This window comes from Falco naumanni, chromosome 5 (assembly GCF_017639655.2).
Source record: "Falco naumanni isolate bFalNau1 chromosome 5, bFalNau1.pat, whole genome shotgun sequence".
NCBI lineage: Eukaryota > Metazoa > Chordata > Aves > Falconiformes > Falconidae > Falco > Falco naumanni.
This window is the reverse complement of record NC_054058.1, coordinates 36,866,928-36,885,220: the sequence shown is the minus strand read 5'-3', so window position 1 is coordinate 36,885,220 and position 18,293 is coordinate 36,866,928. Positions and strand designations below refer to the sequence as shown.

The 18,293-nt window shown below is 53.4% G+C and overlaps 1 protein-coding gene across 3 annotated transcripts; it reads right to left on the bottom strand.

Annotated features, from left to right (window-relative positions):
- Positions 1 to 3,483: 3,483 nt before the first annotated feature.
- Positions 3,484 to 18,033, bottom strand: SEPTIN3 (septin 3). 3 transcript variants are annotated; one of them, XM_040596708.1, is made up of 10 exons: positions 17,529 to 18,033; positions 10,428 to 10,619; positions 10,057 to 10,185; positions 9,278 to 9,359; positions 8,765 to 8,902; positions 8,287 to 8,404; positions 7,748 to 7,843; positions 5,566 to 5,665; positions 5,098 to 5,149; positions 3,484 to 4,025 (listed from the first exon to the last, which is right to left on the bottom strand). In XM_040596708.1, the coding sequence occupies exons 2-10, from the start codon at positions 10,588 to 10,590 to the stop codon at positions 3,890 to 3,892; spliced, it is 1,014 nt and encodes a 337-aa protein (XP_040452642.1). In that variant the 5' UTR covers positions 10,591 to 10,619; positions 17,529 to 18,033; the 3' UTR covers positions 3,484 to 3,889. The 3 variants fall into 3 exon arrangements, with proteins under 3 accessions (XP_040452642.1, XP_040452640.1, XP_040452641.1); XM_040596706.1 differs by lacking the exon at positions 17,529 to 18,033 and adding an exon at positions 15,881 to 16,271; XM_040596707.1 differs by lacking the exon at positions 17,529 to 18,033 and adding an exon at positions 15,881 to 16,271 and having other exon boundaries at positions 5,566 to 5,662.
- Between the last annotated feature and the right edge of the window lie 260 nt (positions 18,034 to 18,293).

The following is an 18,293-nucleotide window of genomic DNA, read 5'->3' as shown; positions in this document are numbered from 1 at the left end:
TGTCTCCCACTTCCGGCGATGCCCCGCCCCCCGCGATGCCTCCCGGCGGGCGCGAGGCGGAAATGACGTGGCAGCGGTTGGCAGGTGACGCTGGCTTTAATGGCCGCTGCCGTGGGGGACGCTACAGCTGGTGGCACCGCCCGGCCCGCACCGCCCCCGGGCGCCGCGTGTTCCCTGTGGGACGTGGGGCAGCCCCGGCGTCCGGTCAGCCTGAGGCCCGCCGGCGGCTGCTGCGGAGGGCAGCGGCCCGGCCCCTCTTTCCCGGCCTGGCGGGGGCACTGGTGGCCTGCGGCCGGCTCCCCGTGGGCCCGGGGCGGTCGGGGAAGGCGCTTTGGCCAAAGTTCTACGGTCCGGTGTCTGGATGAAGCGCGATTTTTGCCGTCCTCTTGTTTGTGTGATCCCCGCAGCACTGCTTCCCGAGACCTCTGCGGGAGTGCGAGAGGTGCTGGCACCGCATCGGGGACAGCCTTTCCCCCGAGACCTGCTTATAGACCGAAGTGAACCACAATTAACTTGTCTGTACAACTAACCACAAATAGTAGTGCCTACATAGAGCGCTGCTTGCTCTTCTTGCTCTCTGCTCACAGCATAACCACACCTGCCATGATGTTCATTACAGTCTTAGCTTAAATGGAATTTGTCCAGCATTAAAAAAAAAAAAAAAAATTACCTTTTGAATTTATCATGCCTTACAAAATCTTTCTGGTGAATGGCTTATGTGGCAAAAAGTTTGTGAGTCTCTGAATGTACTGAGTGGGTATGTCAGGTGTAAAACTTAGATTCTCCCTCTTCATTATGTCATTCAAGTGATACCAGAGGGGAACATCTGACTTGCTGTGGTCATCTTGGGACTCAGCTGGTGGCACGTGAGAGCTAGGATCCATTCAGGCTTTTTCCAAGCTTATCCATTGGTAGGCTTTCCCAACAGTATCTTCCCACTGTCATGCAACATGGGAAATTTTTAATATTTGCCATTTGTAGACTTCATGGTAGATACGCAGATACTGATGGGATATTTGCATGAGCAGATGGTGGTGAAGAATACCTGTGCTTGCTTCTCTCAGCAAACTTTTATGGATCCTTTAGAAGTAGTTCATGATCTGACAGGAAATTACAGAGCAGAGCTTAAAAACCACCTTATTACAAGCAAACAAACTTTCCTAAACCTATAGGGCAAAACACACACCCTTCTCCTTGCAATCCACGTTACAGGCAAAGGAAAACCTCTCTTGCTGCATGTGATCTGCTTTGCTTTCATTAAGCAGGGCAGTGTTGGCTGTCTGCCATAACTCTTGTTTGGGCCCACAAATTGTAGAAGTGACCATACCACAGTGCAGGGTAATGCAGCCCAGTGGCAAGAGAGTTCCTCTAAAGCAGTTGCATGGCCACCAAGAGCTGTGTGAGAAAGCAAGTGCAGGGAACACCTCTGCACACCCTCACTAAAGACGATGGTGCATGACTTCAAGCTTCAGTGCAGTGAAGAAGAGGAGCCCTGTGGGAGTCTTTCCTATTGCACTGAGTTTAAAACATTGTGTAGAGGCTAGGCAGGAACAGCAACAGCAGAGTAGTCTGAGAAGATGCTTCTGGAAGCTGGTGATGCTGCAGACAGGTCTGCCTGGCTGGCTGGTGGAGACGAGCTGGGGGGAGGCTTTGACCCCACGTTGGGCTGTGGATGGCCAGTGTGGGTGGCAGGATGGGTAGCAGCGTAGCAGGATGGTTTCCACAAGGACCATGGTATGGCTGCTGGCACCTGGCACTTTTGTTCTCTGTGGGGCCGAGGAGGCCTGGTACTGGGAATGTGGGTGCAGGACTATATGCGCACGCTGCATACAGGCACACAGGGAGCTGTGAACATGGGTGGTGAAAGGACTGCAAAGGGCCGGTGTGGCCCTCACGTCCCAGCAGTGCTGAGAATAGCTGACTGGTGTGGACATGTGGGAATGAGAGTGAAGAGACCTTTGCTTTGCAGTGACAGCACCAGAGAAAGCCACAAGATGAACATATGCTCTTAGATGGTTTTGCTAAGGTTTGGAGCACCCTCTTCCCAGCCCTGCCTTCCCTACAGCTCCGTCAACTGACTTCAGGCTTGGCTTGAGTCCTTCTCTGGTGTTCCCTCACTGAGACCTCTTCCTTCCTCTGGCACCACCCTTTCCAACCCCTGTCCCAAACCCACCACACTTCCGCTTACTCACAACACTGCCACCCCCCAGATACGCTCATGCATTTTAAGTCCAATGGGAAATTCTCCTGGAGGTGACAACCCCTGCCAGCTATGTGACATGCTACGTGACAGACAGACACTACCAAACTCAGAACATCTGTGATTTTCTCCCCTCCTCCCTTCTGCCCAGCCAGCCCTGATGCTTTTCACCTGGCTGAGAGACATCCAGAAAAGAGCTGACACCAGCCAGACACAGCATACAGTCTTCAGTAAAGCTGTGCTGCTTCCTGCTCCTGGGTCTTTCCTCCCCATCCACTCCAGGGGAAGATAAAATGACAGTTTCTCAACAGGACACAAAAGCATATTGATGAAGAGGTGTGAGAGCTTGGGAGAGGGAGGAAACAGCCTGGAGAAGAGGAAGATTCAAGTACTTGGAGAATGAAGAAGAGACAAAGGGTTGAGAGCAGAGAAAGCGAGATAGGGAAAGAAAGGAAGGAAGCAAGCTATGGAGGGGCTGAAAGGGAATGAGGACAAAAGCACAGGAGAGGAGGACATGAAAGCTGGGAGGGCAGTAGGAGGGTGGAGGAGCAGCACAAGCTGAGACTGCTGGCGTAGCAAATGCAGCCGTTTCAGTGAGGAGGAGGTGTCTCTTGTGTTCCCACCATCACTGGAAACCCAGGGAGACACCCTGGCTCAGTGCTTCTTGATCCTGAGGGCCCTGTGCTGAGTGGGGCTGTCCCTGGGGGAGCTCCTGGCAAGGACTCCCCATGGTTCTGCTTTCCCTGTGCTCCTACAGCAGGGGGGCCATGTTGTGAGGGGGAGGTTTGGCCAGGACCTTCTCAGTGCTGGTGGAGAGAGACCACTACAGTGGGGGATGAGGTGGGATGACTCAAGGACAACTTGGTCTGATCTGCACAGGATCAAAAGCCTGTGACACAAGCATGGCTTTTGATCTTGGCGCTGGGCAGGGCAAATGCACCCTCTGCAGCAGGAACATGTTCTTTTCATCTGGGTTTTGCTTCTTTTGGAAAATACAGCTATTTTCCTCAAGTACTTTGATGCTTCTCAAATACATGCTACAGCCCAAGAACTAATTCTGTCTCCTCCCACTGATCACTTCCCCTGAACCACAAAACATGTCAGCCTGTTACTTTTCTCATCTATCCACTTCCAAGTTACCATTTCCCCTTGGGAAGCCACAGCAAAAAATGGGGATAAAATGCTGGGCCACCATGCTCTCAGACCAGCCAGCTGCCTTCCCACCCCCTGAGGGCCCAAGAGAAATCTGTTGCCATCGCTTGAAGACGCTGCATGGACTGACTCCACCGTCTCTCCTTGCCATGTATCCAAGTAATGAAAACAAGACGACAGCACACCCCACACCTCCCACCTCTGAAGCCCACTTGCCCCCAGAAATCCTTCCCCCCATCCCCGTTTCGCCTAAGCAAGACACACAGCTGAGACACAGAAACAAGAGAAAGGAAGATGACGGACAGTCCACTGTGCAAAAAAACAAACTGAGAATGAGGACACTCTGGGAAGGACGGGGGAGACGCCTTTGGTCCCTCTCTGGCACATAGGTAGGTACACACGCACACTCACATCCTCTCACGCACACGGAGGATGTGCCACATGCTTCAGAGACAGGCCCATGGTGGAGTCAAGGGTAGCAGGGGTGGGTTGTTTCATCCAGAGACACTGGGTGACAGTGGGGGGGGGGGGGGTCATTCACAGGTTACTTTCATGGTTTTCCTCTGTCTCAACAGTCATGGGGGGCAGCCCTCCGTTGTCGTTCAGCCGCTTGGCCCTGTAGGTCTCATAGTGGATGTTGTGGGTCACTTCTTTTAGGTCCTGAAGGTGGGTCCTGCAGGGAGCAAAGTGGAGATGGCGTTGGAAAGAGGATATGATAACCAGTATCACCGCAGTCAGTATTGATCTCCTGATGATCATCTTATTCCCTGAGATAAATGGAAGATTTCTTCAGTCAGTCTGGCTAATGGGTGTACCCCTCCTTCTACATGGATGGCATGGGTGCCATCATACACAACGGAGAGCTGGAGCATCAGCATTGAAGAACACATACGCAGGATGCAGAATATGGGCTGAAATCCCTGGCTGTGCTTGCCCGTGTCCTCCCCTTCTCACACCTGGGCCAGTGGGACAGCTACTGGCCATCCTGGTGTGTCAGAGCAGACAAGGGCTTAACTCATCTGAAGCAGTGGTGAGACAAGGAGGCAGCAGGAGTGTGTATCAGGTCCACTGCAGACCATAACCTGCAGAACAATGCTGTGAACATTGTCCATAACCTCCAGAGAAAGCCTGTGGCTTGGATTGCTGTATGCTTTGTGATGATCACTTGGTTAGGATGTTTTTACTGGAAGACTTAGGGAAAGCACATCTGCTGCAAAAGGTATTGCAAAACAGAAAGACAGTAGGGCAATGTCAAAGCATTGTACCTGGCCAAGTGTCTCAATACCACCATACCCACAGGTGGAATGAGCTACAGGGCTCTGGCTTTGAAGTGTGCTTTCTTTATTTTCTTACTTCTGGTGTTGTTTTAAAACCCGATGGTATTTATAGGATGTGGTAGTGGCCTCTTTCTCGCTGACTTCCAACCCAGACCTGTTGTCAGCAACAAATAGTGGTTGTTGCACCCTAATATCTTTAATGGAGTAGAAGCAGGGTGGTAGTACCCTGCTTTTCTCCAGGTGTCCAGCTCATACATGAAAACTAGCAACTACTTGACATAGTGGTCATGTCACTAAGAGAGGCACTAGCGTATTTGCCCCTTAACTCAATCCAACCCTACCCCAATAAGTTTTCAGTGCCTGAAATGTACTTTATTTTCCTTTCTGTATGCGCTATTTCACTCTAAGAGGATCTCAGGAGGGCTCCCTGCTCATCAACAGCAAACTGATGCATGACTATGGCCTTACCTGATGACAAAATCTCGAAGTAGGGCAAATTCACAGTGAGTGAGGTTTTCCACTGAAAAGAAAGCAAGCAATTGTTACAGAGCAACAACAACCTTTGTTGTTACAGAGCAGGGGAAAGCCATTGCCATGGGGCAGGTTCCAGGTGGGCAGAGCCTGAATACTTCAGAAAGGAGAAACAGTTGTCTGAATGCCACAGTGTCAGGCATTGAGGAGACATGCTGAGCAGTAACATGTATTTCCATTTGTTTGGAGTGGCTCCAGCTTCTACCATTTGGCAGTAGTGGTACCACATTGACCATGGCAGTCCCCTCCCAGCAGAGCTATTTCAGAATTCTCCTCTTGCTTGGTTTCAAAAAGTTTATTGCATAAGGGACAGGAAGGCAGCCATGGGACATGTTATCTGGACCCTTGTTTATTATGGGGGCCTGCAGAGATACTTTCAACTTCCAGATGCAAGTGTTTTTTTACCTTCAATGATTCCCCAAGGTGTTTTCCTGCCCAGGACTCTTTTGCCATTCACTTGGTACTCCTTGTCGCTGCCCACTACTGCGAAGGGCATGCTTTCCTGCTGGGGAAAGACATGTGGAGAGACCTATTGAACCCACTCCAGAGAGCAGCACCATCACTGTTCCCCATCCATCTTTCCTTCTCTCAGCTCATGAAACACAAGACCTTCTCCAAGGAAAGAGGTTTTCTAGAGCAACACTTCATTGGCTGTCCTTTTCCCCTGTCAGTGATATCCCTAGCATTTTGGGCCCTTGCTTTACAAGTGTCCTTGCACCCCTCTTCCTCCCCCCACACCAAGCTTAGTGGGTAGCTTGCTGCAGTGCCAAGGGCTCTGAGTGGAGGGCAGAGTTTTTCTGCACCATCTTCAGCATTTCTGAAGAGGGGGATGACCAGAGAAGTAAGTACCTCAGCGTAACCAGGAGAAGGTCTGTCAGCCCAGGGCTGCTCTATGGATAGTTTGCAGTGAGTATTTCTTAGCCAGTTTGTAGTTCTTCACCAGAAGAAGGAGACGACTCAAAATAATCCTCCCCAAAAAGACACATGAATGTTCAACAAGTTTAATAGCTGAAATGGTTGTACTGAGGAAGGCCAGAAATGTGGCAGGGATGCAGCTTTCCTGAGAAGTGGGACATTTGGTGAGGCTATTTGGGATCCAGATATCTCCAAGCACAGGGAGGAACCATCTGCTTCCAGAGCACAGGATGCAGGAGACCCTGCTATCTCTAAGGTTGTGCGGATGTTCATAGATTTACTCTGCTTTACAGATATCCCTGTGCCTGGGAAGGGACTGCAACTACCACAGAAATGGAGATTAAAAAGCAGTTTATTTCTTCTGTGTGAGGGCAATGATGCTGAAGTGCAGAACAAAATGTGGTGCCCTCCTCAAAACCAGTAACATTTTGGATAAGAAGCAAAACCCATTTAGTCTTTTCCAGAATGGATGATGTATCACCAAATGGAAAATGATTAATTAAGATGGGGAAGGTGGGAATTTCTGTTGGGGCTGTGACAGCTGGGGAAGTTGAAAGGGCAAGTGTCAGGCTGCAGTGCAAGAATCCTGGAATTTCTTGAGGACTGCCACAGAGGCCAATCTATTTTCATTAGTGGCCTAGCCACAAAAATTATGAGTGGGATAATTTAATGCATTAGCATTGCAAGGCCAAGAGGTTTTGTCAGTGCAAATGCAGACTGGGTTATTATCTGGGAAGATGTAAGTCTGAGGCACAAAGAGCAGCTTTTAGGGAATAACATCAAGAATTTCTGCTATGACTTCAGAGCTCAGGAACAAGCAGCGACTGAAGGAGTGGAAGGACCTCATGTCCTAGTCAGTCACGAGATGACCACGAGCCACCAGTGTGATGCAATTGTTTAAATAATACATGTGGTTCACAGGCTTAGCAGTTCAGATCTCAGAAGAGATGGGGAAGCATGAGGTACCAGAACCAGTGCTAGAAAATCAAATCAGACTGGTGCAGTCACAGAAAAATACGACTAGGAGCATGGAGTACTGAGGAAAAGGAAGCTCATCCAAAGGAGCTTGTCTCCTTTAACTGACCAGAAGGTCAGCAAGGGATAATATTTTTCTCTATAAATGCCTTGGGTGGTGGAGGGGACCACTAGGTAGAACTGCTTGAGTCAGTGTTGGCACAAGAACACAGATATAATCCTGGGTACAACCTAGCCATGAACAGGCTAGAAATTAGGAGACAGTTGCTGACGCTCTGAGGAGGGAAGGATGGGACAAGCATTCTTACAGGGGCTGGGGGAGCAAAGAACTGGGCTGCTTTTTGGGTCGAGTTTGGTCAGCAGATAAGAGGGCTCATGGGGCAGTTATCTGGGACAGAGGCTGCACATCAGCCACACACCAGGCCCTTTGGTCCTTGGCAGTGACCGAACAGAGCATTCAGCAAGAGGAGGTGGAACATAGTCCTTCCTCACTCCAGCCTTCATAGCACCCTGTAGTAACAACAGAGACAAATTAAGCTGGGAAGGAGGAATGACCATCCCTTACATCCATTGCATCTTTCATTCAGGGACCATGAAGCACTTAAAATCTTCTAGTGACAGATGTCTGTTTTACACACGTTAAACATGACCAGTCCTCATCCCCCCCCTTCCATTCCCACAATAAAATGTTTCCTACCCTGATTTTGTCATTCTCTGTTTTATCCTCCAAGTCCTCATCAAATTCTTTCTGAGGGTAAAACTCGATCCCATTTACTTCTAGCTCTTTGCGCACCTGGTGAGAGAGACATTTTGGAGCACAAGGCTACACAAACCTGAAAGGAAGGCAGGCAGGACAGCTGAGCAAACACATCTGGGACATCCTTCCAGTGGGCAGGGGCTGGAAGGATTGTCCACAGGGAAGTGTGCAGCAAAGTGAGGACACATGGCAGCAATGATGAGTCTTTCTTCCCCAACCCCAGTTACTTGTCTGGCTCTGCAGTTCCCGTGACAGTCTATCACGAGATGTCACAGGGTTACACGGGTTTCTTCCCCCTCTAAAAGATACCCTCAGAGCCATAAACAGGTACATCTTCAAGACTTACCCACCAACCTAGTGTTGGACTCCATGCATGCCCTGGAGACTGCACGGCAATCCCAGGAAGGAGGGAACCACTCATTTCTCCCATCTCCAAGCCGGGGCAGGGAAGGATCCCATGCAGGAGAGGAGATACTCACTCTTTGTTTGAATTCGGTCTTCTCCTCCAAGGTCATGGTGTCAGCCTTGGCAATAACTGGGATGATGTTCACTACCTTGCTGAGATGTTTCATGAACTCCAGGTCCAAAGGCCGCAGGCTGCAGCCCAAGAGGGAACAACATGGAAGGGGTCACTTTACCCTCCTTGCCTTTCATCCTAGTGACTCTCCCAGCATCAGGGCATCTATGAAACCTCCCTGGTATGAACCCTGCTTGCTGCCACTGTACTCTTGGCTCCTCCCCATCCATCCTGCCCTCTCCCAAAAAACACAGTAACGTTTCTCCTGCCCTTGTTGTTCTAGACCCTTTCAAGCTCTGCAGCACCCAAAGTTAAGCTAAACAGTGGTGAGCCCCCCAGGCAGGACTCCTGGGTCTGTGGCTGTGATGGAGCAGTGCAGGGTATATGTCTGGCACAGAAGTACCAAGGGCTTGAGGAAGGATAAGGGATTGAGTACATACGAGTGGCCTGTGGGGGAGATGAAATAGAGGCAGCAGTGCACTCGCGTGTCTGGAATTCGTTTCTTCCTTGCAATATTCACCTCCTCTTTCAAAAATTTTTCATATTGCTCGTTGATGTATTTTTCAATAGGCTCCCAGCTGTTAAGGTGGGAGAGAGACATGAATAGACAGGTACAAATCTCCTCGTGTTCCTGCCTACAGTGTTCCCAGCTCTGACAGCAGCAAAGCAACAGAGGCACAAAAAATATCCACCACAAGCATCTCACCATCAGCAGGTAAGTTTAAGAGCTTCTGTAACTGGGCACAGAAATTGGCACTTGCTGTGTAAAGTGCGCACACCCCCAGGCATGCACACAGACCCGTGGTGTTCACAGTTACACTTTCCTCTTACTGCCCCCCTGAGAGCAACAGGATCCCAGACACTTTCCAAACCAAGTAGGTGAGAGTTGCTCTATATAACATCTTAAGTCCAGCCCTTTCTGGGACACAAGGTCTTGACTGTATGAAACTCACCAGTTCTCATTGTTGATCTGATCCCCGAATCCTGGTGTGTCAATCACTGTCAGCTTCATTTTGACACCACCTTCTTCGATGACTGGGCAAGAAATTGCAAACAATCATACACCTCCCTGGGGACACGCTCTATCATGCAACATGTCTGTGCCAAGAGCACTGTGCCCTGATCCCCACCCAGCAAGCATGACCAGGCCAGGCTGGGTCATGCCTCAACAGTTGTGACCCCCACTTCCATTTCTGACCCCAAATTTTGGTAACATCTGCACCAAAGCCACCTTACACCACTTTGCCACAGGAAAATGGATTTGTGCTCAGCCTGTGGCCCAGAGGTAGTACCTGTCTTGCACAACTTGTCCTCCCCTGAAACACAGAATTCTGAACCTGAAATGATGCTTATTACTCTGCACCGCTGTAGAAGCTGTGCTGATGCTTTGCCACAAGGAGATGTGCTCAACTGGGCTTGGGATGGGACCCACCGATGCGATTTGTATAGATTATTAACCAATTGCAGGTGAGAATGACTTACAGCAAGGCTTAAAGAAATATCTGTAAGTCTTTTTCTACCCCTCACTTTTGGCTGTGGCATCAGTGTTATTGCTGTTTAAGAAAACCCTTGGTTGGGTCTGAGGCCATCTAAAACTGGCACTTGTCCTTTAGGTTCCCATGGAGAAAGGGCTGCCTAATACCAAATAACTGTTTGCATAGACTACTGAGGTCTTCTGCAAGACAGTGCTGAAGCATCAGCACTGCCTCCACCCCAGCAGCCTAGCTCTTACCATGCCCAATGGCTTTGATCTCCACCGTCTTGGGGATCTTCTCCTCCCGGTTCCAGCCTGAAGATTTGCGGCTCACCTGGGATTTGAAGAGGGTGTTCACCAGTGTCGACTTTCCCAATCCGCTCTGACCTGAAAATTGCAAAGAGGAAGCTCATGACATCAGCCCGACAATGCCAGCAGCCCAGGGGACAGAGCCTGGCTGGCAGCTGAAGGGGCTGCAGGTGTCTCCTTGACTTGTGCAAGTGCTCCTTTCCCCTAGAGCAAGCGCTGTCTGCTCCCTCATGCCCTCCCTGCAGGGCTCCCTCTCCTACCTGACCTCACAGGACAGTCCCTGGCCATGGTTCCCAGTACCTCAGGTGGTCCCTGCCTACCTACAACCATGATGTTGAAGTCGAAACCTGTCTTCATGGTTTTCTTGCGCATCTGCTCAATGATGGTGTCAATACCGATGTAGCCCAGCAAGTTGGCATTAATGCCCATGGGTTTCATTGGTACAACTGGTTTTTGTCGTGGCTCTGCGACCAGCTCAGACATGGCTGCTTCGTTCTTGCTTTCCACTGGCCCTGCATGGGGAGAAAGATTGAAAAATCATCACTGAGGTGTAACGACAACCTCCCTGCTGACCTGCCACAGGGGTTGAGGGCAACTTTGAGCATCCATTTCAGGGGCTGCTGGGGATGACTGAATGGCAAGATTTCAGCAATAAGGCTCTTCGTGGAGGAACATCTACCTGAGTTTCCAGCACACTCTTCTGTGTATCACTCCAGATGAGGAGGTGGAGAAGTCGGTTTCTCTGAGCATGCAACATATTGGTGGCTACCTCCAAACAGTAGGGGCAGACCCAGTGAAGCTGTCTGGGCTCCTAATAGGGTGTCCAAAGCTCTGTGCATGTCTCCTCATTTTTGTCTCCCACTTCTGGCCAGGATCACCAGTATTTTGCCTCTCCAAGTTTAGCATGAAATTTGCAATGGATCAGACTTTCCAAAATTATCATGTGTCAGGTCCCAGCATTGAAATAGTTTGGGATTTACCATCAGGCCTTACCAGCCTGGCCATCGCCAGGGCTGGCGGCATTACTGACCATGCTGTGCATGCTGAGTTCCTCAGAGGAAGGCAGTGTTGAAGTGCAAAGCATGGCCACAACCTCTGTGCTTGCCTCCTACTCATAGATCGATGGTTTTTGCTATATTCAAGAAACTAATCATCATGATCAATAAAGTAATCATCTGCACCTTTCCCTCCTTGCCTCCCCCTCCTCACTTCTTCCATGTAAACGAAACAGACCTTTTTGGCCTCCCTAACCCTTTTTCAGGTGATGCCATGCACTGCTTGGGGCGGGCCTCATCCATCTATCTCTGTCTCTTGTCTCATTAGCGAGCAGCTCTCACCCGCTGGGAGGAAGCCAGAGGTTGGCAGAGGACAGGGCACAGAAGAAAAACTGTAATTGGTGGGGAAGGGAAGCATGAGGGATGAATCTAGAAAGGAAGATGAAGGGGATGGGAATCAAACACCTTTCATATTCAAGCCAGCTGCAAACTAAAGCCTCTGCCACTCTAATTACTTGACTCCCCCATGCTTTGTCTCATTAGATGGCTATTTTTCCAGGATAGGGACAGCGTGTGTTTTTGCTTGGTAAGCACTCCACTTGTTTTGGATGCCACTTCAGTTCAAGTATCTCACACTAAATTATCTGTTTGCATCCTTTTGGTGGAGTTTTTTGCTCCTCAGCAGAACCCATTGGCTGTGGAGGAGGACGTGAGCAGCCAGGCAGGTGACTGCCATTTGGTGGGTGACACATGCCTCTTGGAGAGGAAGGCGACTCAGAGGTCACTGGGCTGCAGACACTGATAGCACCAGTCCAGGGTCCCTGTGACAGCTCAGCCAGGCCAGGCAGAGACCAGGGCTGGGGAGAGGTGAGAGAGATTTTGTTGAAGGACAGGGTTAGGCTGCAACAGGCTGCATGGCTGGCTGGTGAACCTGCTTAGCATTCCCACACCAAGGCTCCTGTGCAGACACAAGGGCTGCTCTACACAGCAAAGATTTTACATTTTATAGTAGCTTTAATATCCCACTGTCATCTGCTGAGGGCAGACCTTGCACAAGGGTCACCCTTGGCAAGGAGGATGCCTTTACCCCGCTCCTCTTACACTGCTTGGGAAGTCTTTGATGTTAAACTGGGAGAAGGGATCTTCCCTCCATAATGAAAGGATGGTAGCACAGCCACCTGTGATTAGCACTGTGGGTAATGTCTGAAGGTTCTTGTACTATCTCTGTTCTACCTTGTCCACAGGGGAGAAGTCTGCTGGAGGATGCCCCCCCCCCCCCCCCCCCCCCTTCTGCTTTTCCCTACCAAGCAAGGACACTCTTGGGGTATCATCATCCTTTCCTGAAACAGCGAGCAGCACCCAGGGGGGACCAGAGCACAAGATGGACTGTTGGCTTGAGCCAGGCTGGCAATTCAGAACACCTCATGCTGCTGGGCATCTGCTGGAGGAGGCAGCCTGCCGAGCCAAGTGCTTCTCAGCTGCAATCCACTCTTACACCCGTCACAGCTAGTCTGTGCCTTTCCTGCTGACAAAGCAACCCTTGGGGCTCCTGTTGGCTTTTTCCAGCTTTCTCTAAGCTGCTGCCAGCCAGGAAAGCCCATCTCTGGCACAGCATGAAGGGCCAAGACAGCCAGCTCTCCTGCACCCTGCCCTTCACTTATCCTCCCCAGGCTGCCCCACACCACCTGTACCACAGTCACGTGCCATACCCCTCATCCTGCTGCAGCATCCTCCAGTGTGCACCCCATACAGCCCAGCTAGGGTCTCACCTGCCCCCAAGAGAGGGAGAAGAGAAAGTGAGACAGGGAATGATGAGGGGATGTGGGCCAGGGTGATGTGGCCCCAGTGAGGCACTTTGGGCCTCAGAACTGGGGGCAAATAAACCGTGTAGGTGGGCAGGGAACAGGGCAAGTTGGAAAGAAGCCCAGCTGAGCAGCTGCAAGGGATGGGTGCAGGACCTGGGCCATGTGGGCTGCAAATCCTTTGCTGCCCAGGCAATAGCTTGTCCTCAGGAAGTCTGTTGCCCTCTCCCTTATTGCTTAAACTCCTTGTTCTTACACAAGGAGGAGAAAGGAGGAAGTTGCCGGCAGCCAACCTCAAGGCTCACTACAAGGTTCATAACTCATCCCTCAATCTCACTGAGGGACACTTTGCTCAGAGCCAGCAGGTGTTGCTAACTCTGCTGTGGACATCACAATACATGGCCATCCCTGGCTGGAGCAGGTATTTCAGAGTCAGGTTCCTGGACACCTATAAAAAGCCCTGAGACCAGGAGAAAATATCTCCAGAAGTCTCCTTAAATATTTCCTGGATTTCTTATCAGTGAGGTCAGCCTGAGCATTTTGGTTTTGGACATCCAAGGTCTCGGGGTAGACAGCCTTCCTTTCTTCTCTTGGTCGTTTGCCTTCCTTTTTGTGTGGGACACCTTTCCATGCAGCCTCAGGCAGGGAAGACCCCATTTTGCAAAGAGGGACCTAAGGGCTCAGCTTTCTGCACACAATTTTCCACCTCTTGACTCCCGCAGAGGAATCCAGGAAGCCAACTGAGGAACAGCCTTCTGGGGTGTGCAAAACCAGGGCCAGAGCTATGAGAGGCACCTTGAGACACGAAACATGTCTACCTGCTCTCCTGGGAACGGCTGTTTTACGTGCAGTAATGCTAATGCTGCTAGGAAGCCTCATTAGTGCTCTGACTGATGGGTCAAGGGGTAGCATAATGCATCCTAGGCACATCCCATAGCCCCTCCAGCTGTCTCCTGTAATAGGATACGTGATAGGACACTATGGCTGGTACAGCTGGTAATGAATAGAGGGTTAGTCGGGGCTAACCACTTACATCCACTGTTTGCATTGCCACCCTTTTCCCTGCTGCTTTGTTCTGTGCGCTGACTGAAGCTCATTTAAGGGGGTGGCTGCTGGTGATACCTCTGCTGCCCAGTTCCAGTGTGAGGTGGCCCAGGCTGGGCTGCCAGGGGATAACCTCTGGCTCACAGGAGATGGTCCACTCAGATCCAGAGCAGGGAGAGGCACAGCATCGGAGGCTGGGGCAGGCAGGGCCAGAAAGGCAATCAGTGCCCGGAGAGGCCCTAGCGGTCTCAGCTACCTCCTGCTCCTGACACCCACTGATCTACCCTAAAATCTCTCCCTGGAAGGCCAGCGTATATGGCCAGCAGCAAACACCACTTCTGCAGTGCACCCTTCATGTCTGCCTGCCTCTGACATTTGCAGCAGCTAGATGGGGACAGAGGTGGCCCTGCAGATCCCTTAGGGCCTCAGGTAGTGGGGACTAACATCTACTCTGTCCCAATAACCCAGATACAGTCACATCCCCTCCCCCTGCCTTCCCATCCTTTGTCTGAGTGGCAAGAGGGAGGGAGGGCTGCAAACAGTGGCTCACCACAACCCAGCTTCCAACAAGGAAAGGCTATTTAACCCCCACCTAACACATGGATGGTCTGTCTGTGTCTCTCCTCCTGTGTGGCATAAGGCTGTCCCCCTCTGGCTAGAGGCAGCGATCCATGCATGTGTCTCACCCCAGCCCCTTCCATGCTCGTGGCTCCAGACCCACGCTCCCGCTCCCTGCAGACATGGAACAGGAAGGAGGGATGGGTTCAGAGCCTGAAGGCAGCTGTCAGGAGTGGGCCCTTGGTGAAAAATGCCAGGTCCTTAGGAAGGAAAGCAAGCAGCTGCTCCACTAGCACAGCCTGCCTGGGGCTTGCAGGCATTAGGATCTGCTCTTGATCCAGAACTGCAGAGGTGCTGGACTGAGCATCTCTCCACTGGAAAAATCCTTTTCCCCCCCTCAGTTTCTCTGATGACCCCAGGGTATTTCTCCCAGCTGTACAAGGCAAAGGCTGAGCCACACCAGATGCACCGCCTGACCTCAGGATGCAGAATGGAGCCATTCTTCTTACCCGATCTTTTTGCCTGGCCTGAGGATCATCAGACATTTTGAGTGAGGTAAGGAAACTCATCCCAGCCCTTTGGGCAGCCACAGCCTTCCCGGCAGCAACCTTCCTTCCCCTCAGCGCTTTGCAGAGGACTTGGGCAGCAGCCCGGCACTGCCAGGGTCACAGTGAAATCTAGGGCAGCATGTGCCGAAGCCTCTCTGGAGATGCAGGACCTGGAGGTGAAGGGACTGGGCACATCCCCAGCCCAGCCGTCACAGGGTAGGATGCTCACCTCAGCCCCATCTGTATCCTTGGTGCCGCTCCCTGGCCATGCAGCCCTTACCCCATATCCTACAGTTGTATCACAAGGCGAAAGGGTGCTGAGCACCCCTAGATCAGGGTACCCATGCCACCACAGCTGCCTGTCCCCCCTGCCTGCCTGCCCGCGTGCCTGCCTGTGCCGAGGCTCCCTGTCCAGCTGCCCGCCAGCTCCTGCGCAGATGCCCAAGGAGCAGCACAGGACATCCCTGCCGCCCCTGCAGCGACTGCCTGTCACTGGCAAGGGACAAGCCAGTCGCCGAGCAGCTTGTGGGCTTTCCCCAGCCCTGGACCAGCTGGGATTATCTCTTTCTTTCAGAGCAGCCCCTGGCGCCAGCTACTCCCCATCAGCACGGCAGCTAGCCCCGGTTGTTCTCCTTCATGCCAGACTGCTGGCACCAAAAGGAAAAGAAAGAGGAAAGACAAAGCCAAGACCGATTTCCCCTGCTGACCTTCGGGCTTATTCCTCCCCCGTGGCCAGAGCTGGGGTCATGGCAGAGGATGCCTGCACAAAAAAACCAGCGGTGTCCCTCCGGCATCGCCCAGCCCTGCCAAGCCCAGAGCATCCTACCTTTGAACATGAAGCTTCCTTTGTCTCCAAATCCTCTCCCAAGGGGGTGGGTCTCCCCCCACTTTTCTAGCCTGATGCTGGTGCAGCACGGTGGGCTACGAGGCTCCGCTTTTACCTCTCTCTTTCTTCCCGGTGTCCTCTTCTCCCCCCCTCTCCTTCCCCTCCTTCTCCAGTGGCTATTTCAGTGGAGCGGGGATGCTGGTGCTGCTCCTGCTGCCATCGTCATGTGACCTGAATATTAAACATCGCCGCAAAATCTCCCCCCGCGCACCTCCCCCGGCTTCATCCCAGGCCCCCGGATCCATCCCAAGCCCCTGCCAGCCTCCCCACCCTGGGGGGGGGCATGGCTGCGGGGATGGAGGGGCTGCCACCGATGGGCCCCCCCCGCGTCCCGGAGGGGCCCGCCTTGCACACCCACAACACAGAGGCCTTTTCTTGCCCCTTTCCCTTCCAGTTCCCCAGCGTTTTGGCATCTCTGTTTGATTAAGGAGGGGATATTTAACCCTTCGCAGCTTCGCTTTGGCAGGGCTGAGAAAGGACGCTCTTTCCCCCTAGGTATTTATTGGGTTCAGGGGACTGCAAGACCTCCTCCTGCCTTCCTGGAGGGAGGGAACTGGGAGTGTTTTGGCTCATCAAAAGCAATTTGCCCTTCAGCTCCGATTGCGGAGGCGTGAGAAACCTTTTCTCCTCTGGCACCGTGATTCCTGGCTGCCGGCCGCACTGCAGAGGCAGAGTGAGCGCTGTCCCCTCTGTGTGTGTGTACACAAGTGTGTGCCTGCACGTGCATGCGTGTGCATGCGTGTGGGGAGCAGGGAGAGGTGCCTGCTGTGGGCCGTGCAGAGTATGCAGGTTGCATCCCCATGTGCCCCGGCAGGAATATGTGCCTGGCGGTGCCCCCCCTGCATGTGCCCAAGACTGGAGAGCTGTGTGGGTGCCCCTGGCTGCTGGCACCTTTGGAGGGGGCTGCCCCTTCCTTCCTCCTTCTCCTACATTTACGAGCCCTGGCCCTGTCAGGCACCACCGTGCCCCTGCCATGCCATGCTGGAGCATGAACATCTGGGACTGCTCTGACCCTCTGCTTGGTGGGACGATGGGAACATCCTTTCAGGGCCATCTCCATGTGTCCCTCCACCATGTGACAGCCCCCTGGGTGGGGGATGGGCTGTGGGATGCCTGGCAGAGTCAGCAAGGGTTTTGGATGCCTCTTTTTGCAGCACCCCGGGGCAAAAAGGAAACTGCACCCACTGTGGGTTATGGGAGCATTTAGAAATCGCTGTTGGCGGTTACAGTTACGCAGGTTAGGCTGAGCAGTCAACAGGCTGGCTGCATCCAAACAGACGGACAGACAGATGGGCACCCCAGCACCCACAACATCTCCTGACATGGTGCCCGCAGCCGCCCATTTCCCTGATGGGTGCCAGGGCCCCCACTGCAAGGGCACACCTCCCACCTCCCTTTGCCCACCCACACTCCCAGTGAGGGCAATGGGGAAACGGCTCCCCAGGGAGGAAGCCCCCATCCTCCCGCACATCACCCCACCGCTCCTGAAGGGCCCTGCCCCATGCCAAGCCCCGTGGCACCACACAGGGACCCCTTATGCCTCCCTCCCTCCCCCCCTGCCCAGCCCGTCCTGGCAGCAGAGACCCACCGGAACGTGGTGGGGAGCAGGGAACCCCGTTCTTCGCCGCTGGGGCAGCCTCAGTCCCACCGGTGCTGCCACGTCGCTGCAGTCCCTCAGTGGCTGGCGGCCGGGGGCGAGGGGGGACAGGGGTGACAGGCCCCGGGCCCCTCAGCCGCTCCCAGGGGGGCCCCCCGCCGCCCTCGCCCACCCGGCGCAGGGAGATTAAGAGGCAGCTCCGCTTCGTGGGGGCAGCGGGGGCTCTGAGGGGGCCAACCCGCTGCAGCGGGGGGGGCCGGGATGCGGCTGGGGCCAGTGGTGCCGCCGGGGGTGGGCAGGCGGCTGCGGCGAGGGGCGACGTCCTCCTCCATGGTGGGTGGCAGCGGGCTGGAAGCAGAGGTGTGAGGGTGGGGGGCAGGCGGTGCCGGGCTGGGCTGGGTGGTCCAGGCCTTCCCCACTGCCGGGGCCCACGGCGTCTCGGGGCACAGTGCTCCCCAGAGACGCTGTTCTCCCGGGCAGAGCCCCCACCAGTGGCCCTGGCAGGCTGGCCAGCCCACCCCTGGCTGGGACAATGGGGCACTTGTGGCCTGCCCAGCACGCTCCCACGCCTGGCGCCGCGGCTGCTCCTGCCCCCTGCCCTGGTCCCTTCCTGGCCTCTGCCACCGGCAGCCCCATGCCAGGGGCAGCCCCACGCCGTGGGCAGCCCCACACCACCGGCAGCCCCATGGCGCGGCCCCCTGCCCTGCTCCCATGGTGGGAGGTGGAAGAGTGGTGCAGACCCACCAGATCAGGGCT